The sequence below is a fragment of the Portunus trituberculatus genome, chromosome 38, assembly GCF_017591435.1.
Source record: "Portunus trituberculatus isolate SZX2019 chromosome 38, ASM1759143v1, whole genome shotgun sequence".
NCBI classification, from domain to species: Eukaryota; Metazoa; Arthropoda; class Malacostraca; order Decapoda; family Portunidae; genus Portunus; species Portunus trituberculatus.
The window spans coordinates 20,221,932-20,236,261 of NC_059292.1; the positions used below are offsets into that span (position 1 = coordinate 20,221,932).

Below are 14,330 nucleotides of genomic sequence, written 5' to 3' on the forward strand. Positions count from 1 at the left end.
CGCGCGCGCACGCACGCACGCACGCACGCACGCAAGCACGCACGCACGCACGCACACACTGTTCAAAGTATGTTAGTTTGAAGTCCACTCAACAATTCCCATTGTTCCTGAGTGTCACCTCCGCAGCGTGGTGAGCGAGTGACGAACGTGTCTGTATGCACGCCTGTTCATCCACGCTCATAGTTCGCGGCCTGTTACTTCGGCCGCTGGTGAACATTCTTCTGTCCATCTCCAATCATTACTTTTAAGAACCTTTGTCAATCAGTGTTAATTCTTCCACTACTAAGATTTATCTTCTTCAAACTAGTCTGGTAAAAGTTGAGCTTGTGCTTTCAAAACACACAACGCAGGAAGAAATATTGATTTATTCCATGCTGGGGTTACGTGGACACAGAAAAGTTATCAAGCTTGTGAAATTTACACGATAATTTGAAAAGACACAACAGAGGAAGAAAGACTGACAAAAATGTTATCACATATAATGAAAAGCGCTAGAAGAAATCTGAATTTATTCTATACTGGGATTACGTGGACAGAAAAGCGATCACACACCTTAAATTTACACCATGATTTCAGGACACAACAGAGAAAGAAACAAGGACAAAAAGGCAATCAGATGTAGTAAAAAGTCTAGTTCCCAATTCAAGGTCCAAGATTGATCAAATGAAAAAAAAAAATCATATACCGATTATCAAATGTATTCTCTAATTACAGAGAGAATCATGGCAGAAGTCCCCATACTGATCGGATATTCGCAGTGGGCGTCGCTGCTTTCTCTCCCCCTTCCCTTCTCTTCCCTCAGCATTCGTTAGCAACACCTCCCGGAACAACTGACTCATGAGAGGGATCGTAATGCTCCCGGAGTCCCAACCTCGCGTGTTGCATTGATGCGTTTACGAGGAACACCCTTCCTGCACTCCACGCGGTATAGCTGCTTCCTAACGGCGCATTCCTCGTACTCGCCAGAAGGAAACAGTGATGAAGAGGACTTTAATATTACGATACTCCGGGACAATATTCTGAAATATTTTGGCGACATATCTCTTGTTCAGGAGTGTTTTCATACATCTTGTGATGGTCTAACAATAATTCTGTGCTTTCAATACCTTGTCTCTCGCGAAGCAAGAGAGTTATCATGAATGTTTTTATAGTCCTAAAGCAGAGGTTCTCAACCAGGGGTAAATTTACCCCTAGGGGGTAAAAAAAATATATAGTCGGGGGTAAATAATTGAAGTACCTGATAATTTTAAAAATAATTCAATTAAATTAAATTTTGTAATTTATTGTAACTTATGTGAATCAGGGTTCTCAAGTTTAGTAGCAATGAAGACAAAGGCCAGAAACCGCCTGAAAGCCGATGATATGAGAGTAGCATTGTCAGAAACAGCTCCTCGCATAAACAAACTGATTGACTCAATGAATCAGCAGTGTTCCCAGCTTCCCACTGATAATGCTTCTGGTGTTTCTGTTCATTATTTTTTGTAATACAAATTAACTTCATATTTTTCTATTTATAAAAGGTTTGATTTTCTTTATTTTTGTGATACGAATGTATAATACTATTTTTATACAAAACCTAAAGTCCTAAACAATAAAAAGATTCTTTCTGACCTTGTTTTTCTGTCACTTTATGATGGCTATGAATTTTTTGTATGGGAGTAGGGAGTAAATGGAGAAATACATAAAGCCGAGGGGGTCAATGATGGAGGAAAGGTTGAGAATGGCTGTCCTAAAGATAGTTTAATAAGAATTCAGCAATTTTAAGAAGCACTACCAGAAGTTGAAGTGCGTTTTCATGGATCTAGCAATAGCTCAACGAAGGTCTGCATTTCTTTACCAAAACTTATGGAAGTGAGGCTTTCAAGGAGGTCTTCAGAGTCACAGAGATAATAATAATAATAGTTTCACATAGACTCTGTACTTTTAACAACCTCTAGGAGAAATTACTAGGATGTTCATAATTTTAGGGATAGTTTAACAAATATTCACAAAAAAAAAAAAAAAGCGGGGAATTTGACAAAATCAACTTTAAAATCTTCGCAACCAATCGTTTGTGGAGAGAGCAAAGCGCTTTAAAATGTACTCCATTGGTTTTAACATACAGAGCCTCGTGCATGCAGGCTTATCTTGGGCACTTCATTAATAGCTTTCAGGGGCTGCCAAGACGCTGCAGGAGGATGACAATGACATGGAGTGACAGGGGCGCGTGGTGCATGCGTCCAAGGTTAAGGGAGCGACTTATTAATAGCGTACTGGCGTTGGCAATGCATTAGGGTGGAGGGAAGAAGCAGTGACAATGGAGACGCCAGCGGGTACCAGCTCACAAATTATTGCTGTAAATGGAGACCGACAACATTTTTTTCCCCCTCGACTTATTTAATTGAAGAGACCGATTATCTTATCAAGGATGCTACTCTCTCTCTCTCTCTCTCTCTCTCTCTCTCTCTATATATATATATATATATATATATATATATATATATATATATATATATATATATATATATATATATATATATATATATATATATATGATGTACGACTAATTATGAAACAAAGGTAAATTTAAAACGACAGAGAGAGAGAGAGAGAGAGAGAGAGAGAGAGAGAGAGAGAGAGAGAGAGAGAGAGAGAGAGAGAGAGAGAGAGCTATACATACGTACAGGAAATACCTTCAACATGCCACCGCGTCCTCGCAAAACAACAACATACACTTTTAAAAATTCTATGCTGTCTCAATTAAGTCTCCGCGCGCCTCGCTACCTGTGACGAGCGGGGTCGCGGGGACAAGACGCGATAGGTGGTGCATGAGACAACTCCCGAAGGTACTAAGGGAGGGGCGGTGCGCATTCCTAAGTGGTGGCGCGTGTCCCTGGATATTAGTTGTGTATTCTCTAGGGGCGATATGGGTTTTTGTGGAGTGTGGTAGTGTGAAGGAGATGCTCTGAGTCAGTTGAGTTTAGTGTTCATGTATCACGAACAATGATTAAGATGAGTAAATGACCAAAAATATCCGTTCGTATATTCCCAGAAAAATAAAAGGAAAAGGAGTGGTTTAGCTAAGGAGAGAGATAATTTGAAAGGATAATATCAATAATAATGATGATGATGATGATGATGATGATGATGATGATGATGATAACAATAATGATAATAATGATAATAATAATGATAATAATAATAATAATAATAATAATAATAATAATAATAATAATAATAATAATAATAATAAAGAATAGCAGCAGCAACAATACTAGAAACAATAACAGAAGTAATAGTAGTTGGCGTTATAAAATAAGAAGCAGTACTAGTAGGTATATGAGCAATAGTGGCACTACTACCTCCATAAATAACTCTGAAACATGCCCATTAGCGCCTCAACAAGCTGGTGATCCCTTACCTTGAATATGAAGGAGCCCATCTCGGAGTACTTGGTGGAGCCGCGGCGAAAGCAAGCCAGATAATCCCGAGTCAACACGAAGTAACGCTCTTTCCACCGCGAGAAGAGGCGGTCCCGAGCCTGTAGCAGCACGCCCTTGCGCAGCGCCGGCACCGACACCAGCCCATCCTCCTGGCGGTGATAGTACTGATGAGAATAAGAGGAAAATATTTAGAACATTATTAATGTGAAGTAATACACTAGGGGAATCGTATTCTCAATCCTTTCATAATCTTATATCGACTCATGGAAGTTTTCGTGATTTTAGAGCTGTAATTGGACATGGACTGCACGTTTCTTTCTGGTGGTTATTGGGGTTTTCAAGGATATTTTCATGTTTCTACACATATTACAGGCTTTAGTTGAAGGAAATGAGATTTCCAAGCATGTCTTTATGATTGTATAGTGATACTCTAACAAGAAGTCTGCATCACTCATATAAATATACCCATGACAACCTGCCTTGTAATCTACGTGGCCTCTGAAAAGTCTTAGTAAGAGAATAGACCCCTTTACGGACATGGACCACACCTAATGAAACAATATAAGCAAAGTGCGCGCGCGCGCACGCACACACACACACACACACACACACACACACACACACACACACACACACACACACACACACACACACACACACACACACACACACTACGTATATTATTATTATCATTATTATTATTATTATTATTATTATTAGTAGTAGTAGTAGTAGTAGTAGTAGTAGTAGTAGTAGTAGTAGTAGTAGTAGTAGTAGTAGTAGTAGTAGTAGTAGTAGTAGTAGTACATTCCACCCGCTAAGGTTACAGTGCTCGGGGCTGTGTACTGGACATGTGGGCGTGTAGAGGGGCACTCACCTGATCGCTCTCAGGCGTGACGGGTCTGAGGGAGTGCTGGGACAGAGACGAGATGGAGCGGATGAGCACGTGTGGCGGCGTGTACAGCAACTGGTTCTCGATGGAGCTCTTGGCGGGCGTAATGGGCGGCGGGGTGATGGCTGCCGCTGCTGCCGCCAAAGGAGACTTGCTAACGCCGCCCTTGCTTATTCCCAGGGCTGTCTTGCCGCTGCTGCTCTTCACCGCCCCGCTGCCTCCTTTACTGTTGCCATTCACGCCATTCAAGCCGCTCATGCCGTTCACACCACTGGTTCCTTTACTTTCGCCTCCTCCGCCACCACCCCCTCCGCCGCCTCCTCCACCGCCGCCCCCGCCGCCGCCACCGCTACCGGAGTTCTCAACAAGCATTCTTCGTCACTCTGAAAGAGGGAAGGTCATGGTGTTGTAGATATCGCTATGTGGATACGTTAACACTACGTATGTTTTGTATTGTACAGCAGACCAATACTAATAAGTAATAACACATACTTATCATCTATCATATAAGAAGGAGTCAATGAACATAAACATAAAAACATGGCAAAAGTAAACCCAGAGAAAATTTACAGATAACACTGTTCCAACATCGTGAGCTTCAACTCACACACCACCATTTACACGTAATGTACATTTCACCTTTCTGGAAACACAAACTTTCTATCCTAACCAGCATAATCCAATCTTTTCCTAATTACATTTGTTTCATAATTTCTTAAGCAAACGTTCCAACCCTTTCCTCAACTTACACAACTCTTTCCATCCTCTCTGTCTCTCTTTGTGGCAACGAGTATGGCAGCTCAATTAATTACTGACCACAAGTGTAAGTACCATTGTCAGTGACACTCACACGACACGTCTGGGAAAATTAAGTGTTATGACATCATTAGTTTACCAAAGACGAAAGAATGAGAGAGAGAGAGAGAGAGAGAGAGAGAGAGAGAGAGAGAGAGAGAGAGAGAGAGAGAGAGAGAGAGAGAGAGAGAGAGAGAGAGAGAGAAACATTATAATTACATAAGAACATAAGAAAAAAGGGAAGCTGCAAGAGGCCGCCAGGCCTATACGAGGCAGTCCCTGTGTGTTTAAGCTACCTAATTCCATCTATCTTCCCCATCCATGAACTTATCTAACCTTTTAAAGCTCCCTACTGACTCAGCCCTGACTACATGACCACTGAGACCGTTCCACTCATCAACCACTCTGTTTGAAAACCAGTTTCTTCCCATTTCTTTCCTAAATCTGAATTTTTCAAGCTAAAACCCATTATTTCTGGTTCTGTTCCCGCTACAGATCCTAAGAACTATATTCATGTCCCCTCTTACCAATTAAATACTTACAATACAAAGGAACATTATTAGTGAAAAACCACAAGGTACCACCACTATCACCATCATTACCATCATCATCATCATCACCACCACCACCACCACCACCTTCGAGAGATCGCACCCCACCCACAAATTCCTTCAGTCATTCCTCAGCGGGGGCAGTGTCCTTCCCATCTGGCGGATACAGGCTGGGAGGGAAGGGCGGGAACGTGCAAGAGACTAATGGGGAGGGAGTGAGCGGAGGGCGGAAGGAAGAAGGAAGGAAGAAGAGAGGATAGGAAAGTGGTTATGGGAAGTAGGATGAGCACGGGAATAAACGAGAGATGGAGGGATTAAGGACGGAAGGGAGAATGGATGGAAGGAATGGGAAAAAGGAAGATGATTTTAAAGATGATGATGATGACGATGATGAGGGGAGAAGGAAGGAATAAGGACAGAAGGGATGGAATGAGAAATATTTGGATGGGGAAGACAGTAATGAACAGGACGAGGAGGAGGAGGAGGAGGAGGAGGAGGAGGAGGAGGAGGAGGAGGAGGAGGAGGAGGAGGAGGAGGAGGAGGACGAAAGGGATGGAAGGAAAAAATATTTGGGTGGGGAAGACAGTAATGAAGAGAAGTAAAAGAAAGAAACGAAATACAAGGAAGAAAATAGCAATGAGAATTGAAACGAAGAAGATAAGAAGAAAAAGGATGGAACTGCAAGAAAAAAATATAAAAGAAGAAGAAAGAGAAAAAAAAACCTCAACACAGATTCCTCAAGACAAATCATCTCGTGTCACTTATAGTCATCCTCGTGTCCCGTGCAGAGGTGGTTGACTGACTGACCGAGAGATTATAAACACAGACCAGGGAGAACAGAGTAAAACATTGCATTTACTTCCATCCCGGTCAAGCGAGTAGGGAAGACCGCCACAATGTCTTCTTCACCACACCTCCCTCACCCACCGCTAGGCAAGGAGGCCGTCACGCTGCCCCCACGGGGAAACACGGCACCTTCCCACGTGATGCATACTGAACTGTTAGTGTCAAGTACGTTTTTCCCTTTGGTGAGAATAAGCAAGGAATAATCATAAGTTTGAGTTTTAAGATTATTTTCTCTCTCTCTCTCTCTCTCTCTCTCTCTCTCTCTCTCTCTCTCTCTCGGCTCGGAATCTGTAAAAGTCAAAAGTTCGAGTTTCTGAATAGATTATTGAGTTAATATTTTCTCTCCGTTCGGAATCTGCGAGGAATAATCATGCGTTCGAGTTTCTGAATACATAATCACGACGCAAATATTTTTCCTCCGTTCAGAATCTGCGAGTTTCTGAATACATTATCGAGTATTTTTTTCCCTCCGTTCAGAATCTGCTAGAAATAATCATACATTCAAATTACTGAATAGATTGCCAAGTAAATAATTCCCTTCTGTTTACAGTCTGCAAGGAACAATAATCACAATAATCTATCTATCATATTCTTTTCAAAAAGTTCGGAGTCTCATCTCAGCTCCTCGATCCCTCCTGTAGCTAGTTGCCAGTCATGTTAAGATGGTGATACATTAATTAGAATCGAGTCCACAGTCTTAGACTGGGAAAGAACTAGATGCCACACACCAGACACATAGCACACATGAATCCTAACAAGACCGCAAAGGGGACGACACAGGAAGTTTGGGATGCCGCGGAGGACACTGCACCCCCAGTCCCGCCCCAGTCCGCTCCGCCCTCCCGTGGCAGTGCACCGGCCAACGACTGCCATGGGAGAAAGCCACGGGAAGCAATGCACTGTGATATGGTTACAGCTTCCTGAGGCGACGGCGTGATTCCCCGAGAGAGAGAGAGAGAGAGAGAGAGAGAGAGAGAGAGAGAGAGAGAGAGAGAGAGAGAGAGAGAGAGAGAGAGAGAGAGAGAGAGAGAGAGAGAGAGAGAGAGAGAGAGAGAGAGAGAGAGAGAGAGAGAGAGAAATTGTTGATTAATTCAATAAAATCATAAGAAAACGACAATAACTTCATTCCACTGCATTAGATGATAAATAGTCGGGGTGAAGCGCAGAAGCGTTTAAGAATAATAATGTTGTTAGTGCACATGCGCAGGCAATGCAGAGATGCCTTGCCTGCTGTGGGGGTCACCGCGCCCTCGAGGCTGCTGGGTACAAACTTCTTCATAATTTCAAGCATTAAAGCAGATATGAGGGAAAAGAATACGTTGGCTTTTACCTGGTGACTTTACCTGATCATCATTCATTATTTTCTCAGCGTTTCAGGAAATAAGCAATGACATGAGGGAGCAGAATACGTTGAGTTTACTTGAATTTTTCTAACTAATAATGCTTATTTATTTATTTTTTGGTGTATTTTCGAATATATATATATATATATATATATATATATATATATATATATATATATATATATATATATATATATATATATATATATATATATTACACACACACACACACACACACACACACACACACACACACACACACACACACACAGAAAGGAGACATGAGAGAATAGAATAGGTTTGCGACTTTATCTGATGAAACCACTAACAATAACCGCTCGTATATTTCCGTATTTCAGTCAAATAATACAAAGGAGACACGAAGGAAAGGAATCGATTGGCTTTACCTAATTCCTTTACCTGCAAACTATATTTTTTTCCCGCCATTTGATCAAATTATAAAAAAAAGATACGAGGGAAAGGAATGCGTCAAGTTTAAATGATAATTTTACCTGATAATCTTTTCCCATTACGTCTAAATCATCAGAGACACGAAAAGGAATACAATGATGACTTCACCTGATAACCGTTCGGATTTCTTTTGCTTTCCGGCATTTCAAGAAATTAATATAAAGACGAGCGTGGCAGCGGCGCCCCGACAACAGCATCCTATCAGGCCAAGGACACGAGATCCAATTACCCACACGACAAAGATAATGGCGCGGATAATGGCGCGGATAAACAGTACCGATATTCATTTGCATGCCGGGCTGTTGTCCTTTGTCTATTTTAGATGGGGGAGACAATATTGGTACTATCGCATTATTGGAGAACAGGGCAAGGCATTAGTGATGAGGCAGAGTGTCATTGGCGACGTTACCAAGCATGACAACGACCAGAACGACCACCCATGTGACGACTAGAAGACTTGGAATGCATGATCAAACCAGGACACGACTCATACGACCAATACGACCACCAATATGACGACTAGACGACCGATACTGGTGAGTGAAGGAGAAAAGAGGTCAGTTCCGTCAGCACTTTGTGAATCGAAGACACGGCTGATCTATTTGCTGACTTTCATCTGCTTTTATCCAGCGCAGTGAGGATTGAGAAGGAGCGAAGGGTGGCCCGGAGTGAGCAGCCGAAGACCCGCCCCGCCCCGCCCTGCTCCCACCACTCCCGCTCCATGTCCCAAGCCCCAGTGTCCCATTAACGATGCAATGAACCGCCACACTGATGCCGATGACGCCTGCACTATCTCATGAGACCACTAGACGATGATCTCTCTCTCTCTCTCTCTCTCTCTCTCTCTCTCTCTCTCTCTCTCTCTCTCTGGTGTAGTAACACAACCACACTCCTTGTTACACACTTACAGCCCCGCAAAAGTTCACATATCGGTGGTTTGGTGGCTCGCGGGACGAGAACCCCAGAGTGGCGGTGGTCGCGGGGTCCTAAGCTGCCCTGCGGTCTCCTGCACTGCCGCAGACCACACAAATAAATGACTGACATGCAGATTTGGAAACAATTATTGCGTGACGAAAGAGTGAAGGCCCCAGAGAGAGTGAAGGGGCGTGTGTGTGTGTGTGTGTGTGTGTGTGTGTGTGTGTGTGTGTGTTTCACTGTTTGATCTGCTGCAGTCTCTGACGAGACAGCCAGACGTTACCCTACGGAACGAGCTCAGAGCTCATTATTTCCGATCTTCGGATAGGCCTGAGACCAGGCACACACCACACACCGGGACAACAAGGTCACAACTCCTCGATTTACATCCCGTACCTACTCACTGCTAGGTGAACAGGGACTACACGTGAAAGGAGACACACCCAAATATCTTCACCCAGCCGGGGAATCGAACCCCGGTCCTCTGGCTTGTGAAGCCAGCGCTCTAACCACTGAGCTACCGGGCGTGTAAATAATGGAATGCCAACAACATCCGGTGTTCCCAGGCGGTCACCCATCCAAGTACGTTGCTTAACTTCGCTGATCGGACGAGAAGCGGTGTGTTCAACGTGGTGTGGTCGTTGGCGTGTGTGTGTGTGTGTGTGTGTGTGTGTGTGTGTGTGTGTGTGTGTGTGTGTGTGTGTGTGTGTGCGTGTGTGTGTGTGTGTGTGTCAGGTAAGCCACGCAGTGAAGCACCAAGAGATACGGGTCGACGACCACTTGGCGCTGGTGAAGGAAAAGAAGAGGTGTAACACCTGCACTGACACCTGTGAACCACTTGTTTGTCACCTGCACACTTTTAACAAATCTTGAATTACTATCCCGCCGACACCACCTCGGGGATCACCTGCCCCTTGCCGATATCCCCTTGGCTGCATCTGCACTGCTTCGCCTCACAGGGGCACCAGCGACCTAGATTACGTGTAGGGTGGAGTATTCAGGGTGCTGGGGTGAGGACATAGAGGTCCAGAGTGCTTGCGGGGCGGCGGTGAAAGGCGTCCCTGGGGCAGCGTCAAGCGCCACTAAAGCCAGGCAGGAATGACACCAGACCCGAGGAACGCACCAGAGAGCCTTTCCGTCCTGGAGATGAGCGTCGCCGCCCAAGATAACAATTTGGCGTTGCTGGAAGCCAAAGTACGTGACGAAATACACATGTTCTTGCACCACATTCCTTCCAGCTTCTCCCGACACTAGCATGATGACAAGGAAACCTGCATGTAGAGCACTACCTCCCTTCTGTTTCGTTACTGGCCGCCTACGGGAAAGAGACGCCATGTCCCGTGGGCTGGGACGCCCCAGGCTGTTTTACAGTAACACACACCTGGCCACGCACACCTCACGCTAGGAAACAACACGTGCTGAATAAAACGGTTTACGTACATGGGCGGTGGATGTGTTGTCAAGGAGGGGGATTCGGGAGTTGTGGAGATTACGGAGGTGGAGGGATGTTAGTGGCGGTTACGAACGTGTGTGGTGGAGGGTGGGAGTGGCACACACCTGCGCGGCAGCTTCCGGTGTGGCGTGCATGCGGTTCCCGCCTCCCAACACGGACTGCACAGCTACCACCTGCCCTACCCTGCACCACGCCTCTGTACAACCTGTCCTCCACCCGCCTGCACTGCCCCTCCCTCACCCCTCCGTAGTCACACTCAAGCTGTCACACATTGGGCGTGGGAAACAGGGGTGAACGAGGCGGGGTCGAGTGTAGCCTGCGGGTCGCCGTGCTGTCCTCAGGCAACGCTCCGAGTCTCGTATCGTGATGGAAGGACACCTTGGACACCTTTTCACTTCCGCACTGTGGCGGGATTTGCAGGGAGAGCGGCGGGGCAAGGTCAGTCAAGGCCACGCAACCATGCAAGTGCTGGAAAGCGGATCGGTCTGTCGGTCAGTCAGCCCAAGGCAAGGAAGCGGTGACCACACACACACACACACACACACACACACACACACACACACACACACACACACACACACACACACACACACACACACACACACACACACACACACACACACACACACACACACAGGCTATCAATATTATCGTCTGCCCTGTGAGGTGCGGCAGTGGGCGGGGCGTCATCACCCTTCCCGACAGTCCCTCAGGAGTCCCACCGTCAGAAAGCAAGAGGCCTCAGTGATGCGCCCAATCCACGCCCTCCAAGCGACAATCCCATTATCTGTCCACTTGCCGCTACATATCTAAGAGTCCTACCAATCCTGCAGGACAAAGACAGTAGAGCGTCTCGTGGCCCACCCTTGCCTTGCCTCAAGCCTGTCACCCGTGCCACGCCCCGCTGTCCACCACGTCCCACCGCAGTCTACCCCCGGAAGCAGGTGCGAAGGGGGAGGCAGTGGAACTGATGGCAAATTGTGTGATCAATACCCAGCCTGCTGCCCGCCACCCACACCACCACAACCACCACTACCACCACAATCACACACCACATTGCATACCAACTTGGTCCCTTCTTGCCGTTCTCACACGCCCGCCGCCACGCTGCCCTTACCTCACCCACTACCTCGCTGCAAGGGACGTATGGTGATCTGTCGTCCCACTGCCGCCTCTTGCAAAAAAACTTTGTTCCCTGTGTGTGTGTGTGTGTGTGTGTGTGTGTGTGTGTGTGTGTGTGTGTGTGTGTGTGTGTGTGTGTGTGTGTGTGTGTGTGTGTGTGTGTGTGTGTGTGTGTGTGTGTGTGTGTGTGTGTGTGTGTGTGTGTGTGTGTGTGTGTGTGTGTGTGTGTGTGTGTGTGTGTGTGTGTGTGTGTGTGTGTGTGTGTGTGCGTGTGTGTGCGCGTGTGCGTGTGCGTGTGCGTGTGCGTGTGTGTCCGTCCGTCACCATAATAATACAACTGAATATTGACAGACAGGTCGAGAAGTGAATGGAGAGCACACTGGCAAAAAGATAAATACAGACAAATAGAGTCAGACTAACTGCCACAGTATGAACAAGGAAAGATGACTGCAATGAACACACACACACACACACACAGAGAGAGAGAGAGAGAGAGAGAGAGAGAGAGAGAGAGAGAGAGAGAGAGAGAGAGAGAGAGAGAGAGAGAGAGAGAGAGAGAGAGAGAGAGAGAGAGAGAGAGAGAGAGAGAGAGAGAGAGAGAGAGAGAGAGAGAGAGAGAGAGAGAGAGAGAGAGAGAGAGAGAGAGAGAGACACGAGCACATAAGCTTGAATGATCGAGACAAACACGGACAGCCGCAAACCATTGCTGGCCATTAGTGTGACGACACGCACGAGGCAGCAACACGGCGCCCCTCCCCTGCATTCTCTCACCCCTTTACCCTTTCACCATCTCTCTCCCCTTCACTCCATCTCTTCATCTCACCTCTTTACCCCCTTACTCCCTCACCCCTTCACCTCTTCACTATCTCACCACTTCTCTTCACTCCATCTTTTCATCTCACCCCTTTACCGGCTCAATCCCTCACCCCTTCACCCTTTCATTCCTAAAAGCTGCAGCATGAGGCGAGTGTGGTAACCTGGCAGAAATGAAAACTCGAGGAAGTAATGAGTAAGTAATATTGCAAGAGAACTAAAGGAAGACGAATCACGAAGAGAAGACTGGTGGAATAAGGAAAGGGGCCGTGAAGAAAGTAAGCACGTCAGTATAACAATAATCGAGTTTAAAAATTGAGTATCGTTAATCCAATAGCCTAACGGCACAACGGTATCTATCAATCTCTCTATCTAATATATATATATATATATATATATATATATATATATATATATATATATATATATATATATATATATATATATATATTCATACAACAGACCGTATCTTGAAACGCTTCCATCCGCATCTCGACTTCTTTCAATAGACACTAGCTGAAATGAGTTGAGCTTTTAAGGGCGATTTTTTAAGGTTCTATGGACAGATTAACAAGCTTCCTGCAGTATTAACGGAAGAAAAAGTCTTTAGAATCCGGCAAATTATCTCTCTGGCCTTTGAAAATGGTCATGGTGAGAGAGCAGAGCGTTTCTGAATAGGCATCAAAGTCAAGACATGCAGTCACTGCATATCACAAACGCTGCGGCACCCATCCACTACCCACTCTCCCTTACAAAGCAGGCACTCCATGAAGGCATTATGGGGAACGAAACAAGAACCACCTGAAGCCCACACGAGACTGATGGATGAAATATGAACCCGTCACGAGCGAGAGGAGTCAGCCGTGTTTGTGAGGGGAACCCTTCCCTACCCAAGACGCCGGGGCGGTGAGGGTTGCAGCGCGGCATCCTCACAAAGCCTGACATCCACCACACATACGTACTTTATTATAAAGCTACAGCGGCCCGTGTTCTGAAATGCGCTCTCTCTCTCTCTCTCTCTCTCTCTCTCTCTCTCTCTCTCTCCACATATATCGGGTTTTCAAGTCAATAATGTATAAATCTTGTTTTATTTGTTACTGGAACCGTAAAAAAAAAACACACACCTTCAAGAACCGGGGTAACTTATCATGAAACTGTATTCTGAAACGCTTTGCTCTCTCGCCACGACCATTTTTAAAAGCCAGAGAGACATTGTTTTCTCCCTTTAATAATGCAGAAATCTTGTTAATCTATCACTAGAACCGTGTAAAAATATAATAATAAAAAGACGTGTCACTTCAACTAGACTAGAGCCCCTGGAAAGTAGAGGATAGGTATGGCGCAGAAGTGTTTGAAAATACTGTCTAAGGCTCTGCTGTGGTATCTATGCTGACTCCTGCAGTGCCTCCCGCCTTCCAGCTCAGCCATCTAGCCATCATCCTGTTTTCCGCGAGTAAGAGCAGCCTCGCAACGCCGCTCTGCCATAATATCGCGTCCCTCTCTCTCCATTACCCTCGCCCCGCCTCAACTCCTCAGTCTCTTGTCTTCAGTCGAGCCGATCACAAATGTTGCTCAACCAGAACCTGGTTAGGTTTGGGTCTCTACCGTCACAGTGAGAGTGTGTGAAGGCGGGTAAGGTAGATAAATTGACGGATGCAGCGTACAGAAGATAAAAAGACAAAAAAACAAAAACAAGTGGATAGATAG

At 45.5% G+C, this 14,330-nt stretch overlaps 1 protein-coding gene and 1 non-coding gene across 5 annotated transcripts in view; both read right to left on the reverse strand.

The window, feature by feature from the left end:
• LOC123514795 (AF4/FMR2 family member lilli-like) overlaps positions 1 to 14,330 on the reverse strand; it is a 74,075-nt gene that overhangs the window by 9,482 nt on the left and 50,263 nt on the right. For 2 of the 4 annotated variants that reach the window (XM_045272977.1, XM_045272975.1), the window contains exons 2-3: positions 4,300 to 4,697; positions 3,401 to 3,571 (exon numbers count right to left, since the gene is read on the reverse strand). In XM_045272977.1, the coding sequence (XP_045128912.1) occupies positions 3,401 to 3,571; positions 4,300 to 4,686 (558 nt within the window). In that variant the 5' untranslated portion in view covers positions 4,687 to 4,697. Of the gene's footprint in view, positions 1 to 3,400; positions 3,587 to 4,299; positions 4,698 to 14,330 lie in introns of all 4 variants that reach the window. The other 2 variants (XM_045272976.1, XM_045272974.1) reach the window with 1 other exon arrangement.
• Trnav-cac lies at positions 9,689 to 9,762 on the reverse strand. Its single transcript has one exon. It is a non-coding gene; the product is annotated as a tRNA-Val (tRNA).